Raw genomic sequence first — 15,021 nt, 5'->3', positions numbered from 1 at the left:
ATTTGCATACGACATTGTTCCCAGACTTGTTGTGTGACCATACTGGGCTGTAATTCACTTGCACTTTTCATAATTAAGCGTTACCAGTAAATATCCAAAACGATCATACAAAATATAATAATAGAAAAATACAAATATGGTTTTGCGGAATATTAGCAATTAAACAATTTTAATAATTTTCTTTCTTTATTTGTTTTTTATAGGCTAAAGCTGCCAACAACGTTGAGGAGTTTATGACTCAAATTAGCGAAACTGGCTTAGTACCTGTTTTGAATGTTGGATTACTTAATTTTTCTATACATCTTAATGAGAAGAGTGAATCACACGCTAAGATAGACCTGAGATCTTCAATTCATGATATGCATTTAAAAACATGTTTTGATTCAGCGGATGCATTAGCACAACTTATTGCATATATTGCTAATGATAAAGATTTAAAGTCAAAAGATAATAGCTTCGACGACTTAAAAAAAACTGATAGCACACCACTAAGAAATTTTGACCATAATAATGACGAAACACTGAATCATATTAATAATCTTATGGCCGACGCAGTGAAAGATGTCAGAAACAGTGAAACTAATGAAATAGAAAAAAAAAGTTTTGATGTCAGTAATATTTTAGATTTTGAATCGAACGAATTTTTTGAATCAAATTTAAATTGCGACATAAGTGAAAATTCTCTTTCACAAGTCCAAGCGGAACTTGGAGCAACATCATCACTTAATGCATCGATAACAGAGGAAAAGGAGTATCACGTAATACATGACGAAGACCTTTTTTTTATGGTAAGCTTACGAATAAATAATACAATTCGCAACAAATAAAATGTATAATGCATTTTTCTATTGCAAACTGTGAAACCCAAGGATCCAACCAAAACCAGGGCACTACTTAACATCATAGACATCAATAAGTAGGCCAGTATAAGACAATGATTAAAGAGTAGCAGTCGTAGATAACTTCCTTGGGATCTCAGAATTAACCCGAATGCAATTGGAATATGAATGCTTAAAATGCGCCTAAAATCAGTATAAAAATGTTAGTTTTAATTTCGTTTTTAAGCCCAAAATACTTGGAAAGGCAAGGTTAATAGCTACGATGTTATGATTCTCTGAAAGTCTTTAGGAAAAGCAGAAAATTAAGAAAGACTTCAATAGTTATCGCCATCTTATATTCTATATTCTTGTCATGATGAGAAATGATAAATTATTCCTATCATATGGCAGGAAAGGATAAGGTCTTAACACAATAACGTAAAATGTTGAAAGATAATTTCACAAAGTGCTTCTCCACAGTAGCTAAGCACGCAAAACCCGGAACTTCACCCATTTAACTGTCGACCCGCAATTATTATATAAGAAGAGTATATTTTGCGAAAAATATGATACACAATTCAAATTAATTTTCGCAAAGATCTTAGAATTGATTTACAAGTGAGGGGGCTTGAAATCTGTGAATCGTGTGACGCATATCTTCATCTGAATATCTTTTGTAAAGATATTTAAAAATTAATTTTAGTTGAAACTTTATCAAAAATCGTTCTTCTTATTTCTACCAAGGAGGAATGGATTAAAAAAAAAATTGTGGTAGACCCCTTAAATGAACTAAAGCAAAGATCTTTGAAAATGAGCTGATGGCCAATCTGTCGGTAAACAAAAAAGGTTCATAAATTGTTTCTCGCTATTTTGTTCCACTTGCGGGTGGAATTTCTTAATTAGTCACCAATCAGACAGTCAGTCAGTCATTACAAACAGTTTTATATGTAATTTATATAGAGTCTTGAGCCTTACTAAGCTCAGGCTGTCAGCATTATAATGATGTTGAAAATGCGAGAGCACCATAGGGGATGATACGAGCTTTACTTAATGTTTTCATTGATAGCGAGGCTACTTGACGGTAGTCCAAAATGTACTGTTATGTCTCTTTCCTACTTATAGCCATGGGATATAAAAAAGGTCTTTCTGAAATTTCCAATCTTGAGCTGGCTAAATAATCGGGTAGTAGTAGACCCCTTGGAGAGAACCTTTTGGCAGCACTGGGTCAATGGTGAGCAGACAAGCAGTCAGCAATTCGGATCAAATTTATCGAAAAGACTGGAAAATTTGGGGGACTGTAGATCGCCGCTAGTATTTTTTTACCTTGATCGTTGGCTACACTGACTGCTGAACACTGCACACTTGAAATCGTGCACTATAAATTATACTTCTTGTACGACATAATAAGAACGGCAGGTCCAGGCTTTCTGCCTCTTATTTTTGGTAGGGTTTTCAAGGAATTATGGAGCAAGAGCGCAGTCATCAGATCGACTTCTGAAATTTTAAAATTGATTAACTTTAAGGTTCGTTACAAAGCTAATAATTTATTCAATATTTGTATTCCGATGCCCAATAAAACCGAGCGATAAGAACGCTCCTTTTAGGGTTTGCCAAGAATTGTGCGGTATTTTTGTTTGTAGAAAAAGATCCTAGAGCCTTCTTTATTTAGGCGTCTCATCAACCTGAACTAAGACAGGTTGTATACCAGCAAACTGCTATCTACCGGATACAGTGATGCCAATTTTATTCTTACGCCTGAATTGGGGAACACTATCCTCATTTTCAGTAACAGCCGAAAAATTCCGGGCGACTAAGGTTCCAAAAACTGTAATTATGCTGTTTGACAGCTGAAAATGCCATACCAGCCATAGGCTCAATACTGCGGACGACACTAGAGCCGAATGTGAATAAGAGAAAGAATCCGCTCAGTAACTGAAAATAGTTGTCGACATTGTGACTGTGGTTGCTGTTTAACTTAAGTCCGTCTGTCCGTCCGTATGGATGAACGCAAGGATCTTAGAAACTATATATAATCGATAACTTACCTCGTTTCCAAGTGATCGATAAAAATCGATATCGTAATCCTGTGTTTTGAGCAAATTGGCTTAATAATAAGAGCTAGAGCCACCAAAAGTGACATGTTTACTCTAGAATAGTATATATATATCAAGTATATTTTATTTTATACCTATCGCCACCTCCCCGCTACTACCACATAGCTATAAACACTAACCATACAATGTATAGACATACCAAAAGGCACTTTTCATCGAAACAAGAAAAATCGAAACGAGGCGACCCCAATGGTAGCTGCGACCATTTTAGTGTGCCCAGACAGAGTAAGACTGCTGAAAGCGACAGCCGAACGCCGGCCTCAAAAGCTGAACGTTCCGTATGAAGCCGCATCTCGCTCAGCGCACAGCGTTACGGCTGAAGATGCGTTTTCTTAATATATGTATGTATGCCATTATTAAATCTTTACAGCCCAAAAACATATGTGTGTATGCATGTGCCTCTCTCATTGCTTGCGCACTTGCGTCCATCTCTTTCTCCCTCCCCGAGATCTACAAACATTCCTATGTTTGTGTTGTGTGGATGTGCGCACAAGTAGATCGCGGCGTTTGTCGCGAGCCAGAGGTTATTTCTTCAATTGTGTGCCCTTTGTGCCTGTGGTAGCAATAGGCACTCACATTTAAATGCTCTATCATGTATTTCTTCGTCCAGTCAGGCATGATGAGAAGAATTTGATCACATTTTATTTAATACATAATTAATTGACCTAAATTAAATATTTATATTTATTTTCTGTTTACTGTAGGGAACTATTTTGCTTAAAATACAAAAATATCTAAGTCGTATTTCTGCAAGGGTAATTCATTGTCGGCTTGTCGAAGAATTTTAAGAAAAGACTAAACATGGACGCACACTCTTTCAAGTAAGCAGTTGTGTGAAATTATTAAAGGATTTGGCCTGTTCATGTGCAAAATTGCTATTTTCCATGCTTGTTGTAAGGGTAAGGGTACCTGATCGCTGGCATGTGTGCGTGATAACTTTTTGGGTCGCACACTAACACACTTTTCTATATGGATGGAAGTTTTTGGCATTTGTGAATTTCGAGCTCTACACACACACATATACAAACACAAATGTGTGCGAATGAGCTGATAAAGGGTTTGTCGTGAGGCAGAGATATTTTTATCAATGGGTGTGTAAATTTAGGCAACTGACACGGTGTTTGTTTTTTTGGCATGCCTGCGGTGGGATTGTTGCAGTTAAAATTGTTGCAATTGGCACAAATTTCTTAGCTTAGTCAAATATGGGTCCAATTGGAGAAATGAGAGACCCTAAAACCTTATCTCTAAATTAACTCTAATTCCTACATGAGATTATGGAAAATGGAATGTGGAAGACTGCTAAAATCATCTGTTCCATAATTCCATATTCCATAATTAACAAGCCGTTAAGGTTATTGCGTTTCGTGAACATTAAATCTGGCCTTTGTAATACTTGGCTAAATCATGGATTATTTTCTAGCTGACAGACTGCTCTCATTTTATGTGTGCTTTAAGATTTGAGGGAGAGCTCCAAACAAAACTTTAGTAGCCGTGATTGTCTGTTTTTGTGAAAGCGGCGGAAATCCTGAAGAATATTCAGTTGGTGTACGACAGGTAGAAGCATCGGGCTCAGGAATACGCTGCGAATGCTGTTGGCGCTCAATGCGTTCAAACCCAAGCCACCCGAAATCGCACGATCAAAGGGCGTTGCTGCTAGTGCAGTCGCTTGCATTGATTTGCTGTCTTTCAGCTGTCTCCGAAGTCCTTCGATATAGCTAAGCATTCATCTTTCTCTCACAAAGAGCAGGCTGGTCGTTGAAGATCAATTCCATCGTACAATTATTTTGTAGGGGAAGTTTCACGTTTTAATTAATTTTCAAAGATTCCAAAAAATCCTTTGAGACGCGTCTCACACTTTTAGCAGATTCCAAGCAAATTCGGCGGAAATGCGAGTCAAATATTTGTTGGGCAACAATTTAAGTTTTGTCCGATTTGCTTCAATCTTATACGTTTGTTAGCGTTTTGGAAATTCCACCCGCAGATATTAAGGGCTGTTTTTCAATTCCTTCTTTTTTAGTTTATTTTATTTTATTTTTTTATTTATTAATGGTCGACAAAACAAGTGTCTTCCTCATTATTCAATAGATTATACATTCAATAAATAATGGAGTTATATGCTAAAAGCCTAGTTAGAGAACACAATTTTCTAAATAGCATCACCGACCGATGGAGGTGTGTTATTTGGCAGTCCGGCCAGCTATGCCCCTTTTCACAGCTAATTTTGTCAGTGACGCTATTAGCGCCGACATCTAAGCAGAAGGGTGTAGGTAGGAAAAAAGTGTTCTTAATCAAAATTAAAAATAATCTTCATTTTCTATATTAATTAAGAAAATACACCGAATAGGAAAAAGGAAAGTAAGAAGATTGTTAATAAAGAAAAGAAATGTAAGCTAGATATATAGACTGTTAAGTAGATAGGACAAAGAGAAAAGTAATGGGAAATCACCGGCCCGGTGGGGGAAAATGTACAGCCTGTCCGGCAAGCTATGCCCCTGCTCATAGCTCATCTATCGCCGATAATCAACTTATGTGGAAGGACAACTTCAAAAATTGTCCTACGGTTGGTTAACGACGGAAGGTTAAGCAGCCAGCAGCCTGCTGGAGTAGGATGGCAACCGAAGATTAGGGTCGCAATTTAAGCCTCTGAATAGATTCAATACAATTCTGGCTATTGTTAAACTGCGGAGACCAGATGCAATAGCAGTATTCAAGGATAGGGTGAACAAGAGAGATGTACAGAAGTTTCGTTATAAAAAGATCATTAAACTCTTTAGACCATCGTTTAATGAATCCAAGTACACCTTTTGCCTCATCAACGATGGTATCTATGTCAAGGTTGAAACAGAGCTTAGAATCAAAAATAACTGACAAATGTCATAAATATACACTTTGAACAATTCAGATGCAATTGATTTGCCGAACACCAAAGTTGCATAGCGTTCAAATCGTCTTGTACATACATGAGTACACGGCCATGTGATATAACAGAGGGGAGATCTTTTGTAAAAAGAGTAAAGAGTAAACGTCCAAGAAGACTACCTTGAGGAACAACAGAAGTAACGTGAACCTGTTTAGAGGTAGTCAGCCTCAGCATTACTCTTTGGGTCCTACCTTTTAAATAAGAATGAATCCAAAGCAAAAGAGACGGATGGAAACCTATTCGGTCAAGTTTAAAAAGTAAAATGTCATGCTGCACAGAGTCAAACGCCTTACTTAAGTCAGTGTAAATGACATGAGCTTGCATTTTCGAAAGGAAAGCATTGGTCGTAGTGAACCGATTCTTTACGAATCCATGTTGAACAGGGGAACAACTGATTTGCAGAAATGCTGCAAATTCGAAGTGATTATCTTTTCAAATAATTTAGGAATAGCGGACAGTTTTGCAATGCCCTGTAATTTTGTATGTCAGACTTTCCACCTTTCTTGTAAAGAGGAATTATATAAGATTCTTTCCAAAGAGATGGAAAAACAGAAGATTCAAGGGATAGATTAAAAAGCTTTAGCAATGGATAAAGAAGGGAAGTACTACACTCTTTGGGTAGACAACTAGGAATATTGTCAGGCCCAGGAGTGCAAGAAGATTTCAAACAGTTTATAGCTAAAAGGAGAGAGGAGTGTGAAATAATGGGAGGCGGTATAGAAATAGAGGAAGAAATAGTATAGTAGAACTAGTTGGAAAAAATTAGCAATGAGGTTAGCAAAATCAAAGTCTAGCTTTATCCATCCCAAGAGAAAAAGAAGATGGCAAACTTGAAGATTTACGCTTCAAGTTTACAAAATTATAAAACTGTCTCGGATTTTGGGCAAATTCCCTTTTACAACGAGTTAGATAATTCTCATAGCATTGAAAATTAAGAAAAAAGAAGTTCGACTTGGCTATGGAATATTTAGCCAAGTCTGTACACGAACCAGACTTATTAAACATTTTAAAATATTAAGATTTTACATTTTTAGATGTGACAATCGGGGAGTAAACCAGGGTGGTTTGAAAAAGTTGTCGAAGGAATTGACTTGGGAATACACACATCTAAGAGGGAGTTTAGGGTGTTTTAAAAAAAATTAATAGCAGTATTCATGTCAACCGAGTCATTTAAGAAAGACCAATCGGTTGCATAAATAAGCTGATTCAGCAATGAATAGTTCTTGATTTCGCCAATGTACCGCTCGTTGTCTATACTCAGTCCTTGTAAATATGGTAGACTAAATATTTCTTGGTGGCCCTTTATATTGAGTAATGTTTTCTATACTTCAGATTTTGTATGTATGGTACCCTAAAATTTCTTGGTGACCTTTTATATTGAGTAATATTGCCGCCGCTGAGCCAGGAGATTTTTTCACATAGCTCTTTAGGTTAGGATATAAAGTACCATTCACCAAGACTTCTTTGTCGATCTTACTTTCGGCTAACCCGACTATATACAGATCGCTCACGACTTTAAAATTTTAGGTGTACAATACATATTACTTATTTATATGATCTTGGGTTATTTATAAGTGTAGATTAACGACATACATCTCGTGTCTTGAGCCTAGCTAGCTCTAATTCACATTTCACACTTAGCTCTAGACTATTCATTTGCTGCTTTACTATGTAGCCTTGCCTCCTGTTGGGTCAAGGCTTGGTTGATAGCTCCAGCATTTGGCTAGAGTCCGTATCTTTTGTGTTATTGTTTTGCGTCAGGAACTACTCTCTGGATCTTTGTCCCACCCGTCTTCACTATTTAATTCTATCTTGACCTCTCTTAGTAGCTCATCAGCGTTTACCAAAGCAAACTATCTGCTGACACCTCACATACGGGTTTTGTTTATTAGGGCCGAGTAAACACAATGGGCTATAGGCACAAATTTGGAACTTACTCTTATTCCTCTGTGCTTTATTACAATTAAAATGCAGCAATTCGATTTGGAATTAGGTTAATATTAAATACATTTCTTTAAGCACTTTTTTCTCTTATTATAATGAATGATTCTAAAGCAAGTGCCGAAGCAATGTTTATTAATAGCTCGGGTATCGACTTAAGCTATTCCTACAGAACTGAAAATGAAGCCAACAACGAGCTGAGACATAAGCTACCAAAAATACATAAGAATCAAAGAAGCATAAGCGATAACGCTGCTCTTGCTACACCTTCAAGAGATCAGCCTATCGCCGCTATCCATTGCGATCAGGGCGTTAAACTCAGGCACCTCTGCGTTAGCACCATGCCTATGCGGTGGTCACTTATAAAGTACTATGTTATTACGTGCGAGGGACACTCGTTAATTTATAGGTGAGGAAGACCAAGAGGATTCCGGTTGTTATTCCGAAATATTTAAGGGCGGTTGTTGTGAAACTGGCTCTCAAAACACATTTTTGAAAAAAACACTTTTATTTGTGCAAAATCCAAATGTATTTAACAGGCAGAAGGAAGCATCTCCGGCCCCATAAAGTATATATATTCTTGATCAGCATCAATAGCCGAGTCGATCTAGGGGAAGCATACGGAGATTCACTAGGTCGAATGACCTTCTGATTTAAAAGGTCCTCTATAACTTCTGCTACTTCGTCTCTCTTATGATAAGACAAGCGTCATGGATTGCAGTAGAATGGTGTTGTGTCCGTTACTCTAATAGTCATGTTGTATTTAGGGGGGCACTGTTAAGTCGCACTCTCGATGCAGATAATGAGTTCTAATTAGTTCCTTACATTTTCCTGCCCATAATTTGCCAAACTCTTCACCCACGTTAATGGTATCATTATCTGCGATTTTAATACTAGCACACAAATCACTAAATCACCTTGCTCCTTAAAGTATTGACGACTACTATTAATTTGGTTGCATACCTCTTCATTAAGTACTTGATTACTGAACTTGCTACTCATTTTTCAATTACTTAATGTAGGATTGCTTACATTATTATACAATAATTGATTGAATTGCTTATCTCTAATAATTCGTTGGTTACTGGTGAACAAAGATGCACAAGTCAAATAAACGGTTTCATTCTATATTGAAATGAATTATTGGGTAAGCGATATTTAGGATTAATACTTCAAGGAGTTTTAAAGCCTCTCTTTCCAATATACATAATGAATTCAGATTTTAACTTAATTTTTGTTGGTATTAATGGCTTATGAATAACGTTTACGGGACTCCCCATATCAAATAAACTAAAAACACTTGTGTCTCTTTTTTCCCCAAACTGTATTACTGATAACTCGTTATTATTCAGCTAACCCGTACCCGCGTTGCCTTGCACTGCTGCAATTGTTGTTGCAGTATTTAGCTTAGGACACCGCGCATACTGATGATCCATACTCCAGCACTTAAAGCACGTCCCATCTGGCCTCCTTGGCTGGCTGCACTCGTTCGTCATATGACCAAAGCCACGGCAATTAAATCAAAGCATTTCACTAGGTTTTCTGCTGCTGTCTTGCTGCATTACTTCCCGTTGCTCGACCTCTAGGCATTTCGCTGCTACGACGAGACACATTAGCTGATGCTTTCGAACTTTCTCGTATACAATCATCTTGTCATGCAGCTCATCCAAAGAACGGGAATATAACATGGCTGCTGCTGCGCTAGTCCTGCAGGCCGTCCAAAATGAATTTGATCACATCGCTTGTAGCCATGTCTGCTTGCGCTGCTATGCTGCTGCTATGCCGCTTAACATCTGACATAAAGGCGCACCTTTGGCGCAATCTGCAAGTCAGCCACCTCATTTTTAGCTTTTAATATACATAGCTAACTGCAACTCATTTTCTACTTTCCAATAATTTCGCCATCTCTTGCAATTGCTGAATTTTGTGACCTTCTAATATTTGCAGAGCGCGTTGTGGTGAAATACTTTCAGCCGTCAAGGTTGTGCGTACATTATTCGAAATTGCGTCACCATGGTTGTCTCTTTCTTTCTCACATTTGCTTGTGCTTCTGAGTCGTCCCCACCTAACGTTTTGCTATCTCCCTCAAACAAATCCAGCATCCAATCTCCTCCTGCGGCTCCGACTCTATTCACGGGATCGTTCACGATTGCTTTTAGGGCTGAGCGCAATTGATGAATTGAGACGCTTACTCCAATCTTGACGCTATGAGCGCTCAATAAGGAAATTAATTCGCACCTTAATTCTTTTAATATTTCGTTGTATTTCATTGCCAATGATTTGCAATGTTATTTGGATATACCCCACACCTGATTTGTAAAATAAAAACGGCCGTTGGCTTTATTTTTATAATTTTCGTCCGTTCCGTACGGGTCAGATTCCAGCATTTAATTCTTTTTTCTTCTTTTTGATTGGCTTGAAGTATCGATATCGTCACAATAGTAATAAGATCAAAGAAATAATCAATGAAAAACAAGGAATAACAAGAAGTTACAAAATAATATATATTTTTTATAATAATTATTTTGTAAGGAACGAGACATGAAGTCAAACAAGTTAACAATATAAATCTTGATACGATGAATACGCTATTTGGTGTATCTAAGTTATTCAGAGTTGATTATCCCGCGAAGAACCTTGCCGGTGTCACTCTGAGATGTAATCCGTTCTCAGGATGTAATTTGTCTTCAGCCGAAGACAAGGAATAAGGTGGGAATTCGAATTCCTATTTCTTGCCTTGTGGCTCAGTAATTCAGCAAATGATATTTATATTTTCACGTCAATTACCGGAGCAGCAGTGAGCTCTTATAATATTCATACTTAAACAAAGAATGTCCAGTGGAAATTACTGGCAAGTGACTCCTCCCACAAATCCGTAGTAGCTTATTCAGCAAAATACGCAATAAGCGGGTGCGGCCTGCATTGCGTCAGACGAAACGTTATATGAGCGTGGGTTGCTCTTTAACTTCGTCGTTCGGGTCTGCGAGGATAGTTCAATGTCTACTTGGGAGTGACGCTCGTTAACTTCTATGCATTGTATGGCTAGTGATATTAGTCAGAATTAGAGTAATTTTTACATTGATCACGCCAGTCTGACATTTTCTAAGACGATATGCTTCCACATATGGTAATTGCGTGATTTGACAATTTTCTATATCTTAAAATGTATCGGTCATTAGGGTGCACCTTTTTAATACAAAAGGAGCCCTTGTACTTATTTAGCAATAAATTTATTGTTTGTGCCAATGGTGGTATCAATGCTTCTCATGACTACAAAATCTCCTGCAGAGAATTTTATATGATTTTTATGAATTTTCTCAAAATAAGCACATTTTCGTTTAATATTTTCTGTTTTGTCGGAAGCCGTCTTTCGAATATTTATTGAATCAGGCATCTAAGTACTCAGTCAATGTGTCTACTTCACTACCTCTCTGCTTAACTCCGAACAATATGACTGAAAGCATATTTCCTGTTCCACATGAATGGAATTATTTATAGCATATTTAGCTTTGCTCAGTAATCAGAATGCTGAGTTGGCTCAGTTACTTTTGCTAACATGGATTTTAAGGATTTATTTACTCGTTCAACTTGACTATTCGCTTGGGGCAATGCTGTGACTATCTTAATATGCTCTATGTTGTTTTTCAATATAAAGTAACTAAAGTTAATAGTTTTTTTAAATAACGGACGGAAGTGGTCCAAATGTGTAATCAAATGGTATTGGGTGTTTGGGTATACTGTGCAAATTTCTATTATTTGCAAGGCAGGTAGTAGTGAATACACATTAAACAATTTCGTATAAGAGATTCAACTCTGGGAGTCTTATTTGGGAACCAATAATGTTTCTTAATTTTATGTACACACTGATCTGTTCCGAGAGTGCACAGCTTTTGATGTACTGCTCTAATTAAATTAGTTTCCATTTCTTCTGCAACATACAATAGTTCTATATTATTTCCTAATCGCCTATAAACAATGCCATCCTCTAATGTGAAGTTCTTAATAGGACCATTTTCTAATTTTTTTTATTTTTCTATCTCTATTTTGAGTTAATTGAAGCTGAAAGCCAATATAATCACTATTTATCAACTCAACTACTTGATTTTTATGTTTATCCTTCTGTTGCTACTTGCGGTTTATATATAAATTCTTCACTTAATAAAGTGTATATGCCTAAAGCATCAATATGTGTCAATCAATATGTGTATAATTATAGTTTTAGAGTTGTGAAGCCTATCTATCAGTTCTAGCATTAACACTCTTACGATTCAAGTTAATATTAATGAGTTACAATCAGTGATTGTCTTAAACGTAATTTTCTCTAAATAAATCCTAAACTTGTTCAACGCATCGAAATGCAATTATGTTTCTTTATTCGGGTTGTACAGGGATAACATTGGTGCAGAAACTAATCTTTCCCTTAAAAATTCAAAAATAGCACGAGATTTTTAATTAATTTTATATTTGGGAATTAATTTGATTAATTCATTTGATGGCTTTACTATCTTTGAATAAGAAGGTATAAAACGTCTAAAAAAATAAAAAACACCTAAACATTTCCTCATTTCACTAAAATTTTCGGAGTTGAGAGGTGCTTAATTGCGGTAATATTTTAATTGTTAAGGCTAATTCCATGTTTGTGTACTGAGTAGCCTAAAAATTCAATACTTCTAAAGCAAAATAAACATTTACTTGATTTTGTTTATAACCTATTTTCTGCTAAAAGCCTACGCACTCTACTGAGCGTTTCTAAATGTTTCTCTATTATTTTTTTTCTTATAGCAGTATCTTCTATATAGACAAAAACATTACCTTCACGAATTAATGGTTTCAATACTGAGCTTATAAATATTTGAAATACTGCTGGTGCATTCTGCAGACCAAATATCGACTTGATATATTCGTACTGGCCACTTGGAGTAGCAAACGCGGTATACTGTAGCGAATTTTAAGCCATTTTTACCTGATGTATTCCAGATTTCAGGTCCAAAAGTGAAAAGTATTGGTTGCCTTCCATTCTTTCCAAACAATCATTTATAAGCAAGCAATCATTGACCATTAATAAGAGGATATACATTTCTTCGCTCTCAATACTTAATATAATTCTATTAATATTTATATTTTTAACAGATCATAGTTGCTTTCCATAAAGTTATCTATTTCCGAGGCATCAAATTTACTATTCAATACTATTACTAATTCATATAATAATATTCAATCTCTTTTCCCTTATTCTTATTATTTTTAACGGATCACTGTCGCTATTCAATTTGTTTTCACTAATTCTTACTATTTCGAATGGATCACTGTCTGTTGGCGTCGAGAGTCGTGCCGGGGCGCGTATTTGGCAGGGATTTCTAGCGTCGAAAAGAAACAACATTCGATTCGATGTACGATACGATACGATTCGATACGCCACGTAAAATTGCTGAGATCTTTATTATCTTTAATTATTTAATGATCTATATTTAACAAGTTTATGAGACTTCCATTCGTGCTCAGCACGCGCTTATCTTCTCTTACACTTCTGCTCAGCTGCAAGCACAAAACGAAAGTGAACCTCGACGAAAAGGCAAATTGTGCAGCTTCGTGATATCGACATTTGTATGTACAAACTAATTCTAACGGTGTGCTTCCAGTGTAAAAAGCGACCGCTGCTTAAAGAAAATTCGAGACCCAGTAGGACTTAGTGACAATAGACATTTTCACTTCGCCCCGTAACATTCCCCACCCTGTATCACGCACCGTATACAGGGCTTGCCCGCGCACTGATTTGCGCAGATGTCAGCGGGCCATTCCAAGGCGTCGCAGCATTAGAATGTACATTATCGAATTGCTGCCGCGGCGCGTGCTCTTTCGATCTATTAATTGCTCCCAGACCTGTGTGAGCCACGTACACGGCAGTACTGGGCTCCGTAGCCCGGTTAAACACCGCCGTGTTTGCTTGATATGGCAAACTAGGGTCTACACTCCAATTAGCCGCAACCTGTTTCTGCTTGCAGATCACGTTCTGGTATCCCAACGGGTTGAAGAATGCTCCCTCTTTCTGAGTTCTTTGCTGCTTCGGTGTTGAACTTTCCCTTGGACCAGTAGCTGCAGACGAGGTAGACGGACAGCCGCTATAAATTTCTATGTTTGCTGTTCCGCTACCCTTTTCAACGCCGGCGACTTTATCTTGAACTCCATTAGGGACAGGCGATACGTCAGCCTGTCCCGTTGACCATGCCGTTACAAGCGTTGCATCTTGTTCATCACCGTCGGCCATCTCGCCAAACCAATACTGTGAAGCTCGCTTTGAGGTTATGGCAACACGTGTCTCTATAGACAGCTGAGGTTGTGACTTTGCAAGTCGCTTCGCAGAAATCTCCGCCGTAGCAGAGAATACCTTAGACACTCTCTGCAGCAGAGAATATTTCCGATTGTTGGCGCCGAGAGTCGCGCCGGGGCGCGTATTTGGCAAGGATTTCTAGCGTCGAAAAGAAACAACATTCGATTCGATGTACGATATGGTACGATTGGATACGCTACGTGCGATTGCTGAAATCTTTATTATCTTTAATTATTTAATGATCTATATTTAACAAGTTTATGAGACTTACATACGTGCTCAGCACGCGCTTATCTTCTCTTACACTTCTGCTCAGCTGCAAACACAAAACGAAAGTGAACCTCGACGAAAAGGCAAATTATGCAGCTGCGTGGTATCGACTTCTGTATGTACAAACTAATTCTTACAGTGCGCTTCTAGTGTAAGAAGCGAGCGCTGCTTACAGAAAAATGCGAGACCCAGTAATTCACGAACGTCCGTACAGTGTGTTACCAACTTTAATGTCAAGCTTAGCTAGCTTGACAGCGGGGCGAGTAATAATTCCATCGGCGGTTCGCACCACGGCGCTTCGGACCTGGCCTTCTTTCGAACGGTGCACGTCGACTACCACTCCTCTTGTCCAACAATTTCGTTTGGCACCATCATCCACTATTATGACGATGTCGTCGACTGATATTGGTTCGATTGGTGGTTGGAACCGCTTAGCACGTCTGGTGAGTGTGGGCAGATACTCGCTCAACCATCTCTTACAAAGTTGGTCAGCCAATTGGCTGACGACCCGGAAGCCTCGTGCCAAGCTAGCTCCGTTCCGCTCCCGTGAGTCTCTCCCACGGATTGCTTGAATGACCTATAAGAAAATGGTTCGGAGTCAGGGCTTCGGACTCAGAAGTCTCCAAGGGA

The 15,021-nt window shown here is 37.8% G+C and overlaps 1 protein-coding gene across 6 annotated transcripts in view; it reads left to right on the top strand.

Moving 5' to 3' along the window:
* Positions 1 to 15,021, top strand: part of LOC115760348 (autophagy-related protein 2 homolog B) — a 282,487-nt gene that overhangs the window by 205,216 nt on the left and 62,250 nt on the right. For 5 of the 6 annotated variants that reach the window (XR_004017603.1, XM_030701631.1, XM_030701630.1 and 2 more), the window contains one exon: positions 204 to 788. Coding sequence is in view for 5 of the 6 variants with exons in the window: in XM_030701631.1 (XP_030557491.1) it covers positions 204 to 788 (585 nt within the window). In the remaining variant the exon portion in view is untranslated. Of the gene's footprint in view, positions 1 to 203; positions 789 to 869; positions 938 to 15,021 lie in introns of those variants that run through there. The other variant, XM_030701632.1, reaches the window with a different exon arrangement.

Source organism: Drosophila novamexicana, unplaced genomic scaffold (assembly GCF_003285875.2).
Source record: "Drosophila novamexicana strain 15010-1031.04,08,12 unplaced genomic scaffold, DnovRS2.1 tig00000434-arrow-pilon, whole genome shotgun sequence".
NCBI classification, from domain to species: Eukaryota; Metazoa; Arthropoda; class Insecta; order Diptera; family Drosophilidae; genus Drosophila; species Drosophila novamexicana.
The sequence above is the reverse complement of the archived record's forward strand: the minus strand, read 5'-3'. Positions and strand labels throughout refer to the sequence as shown.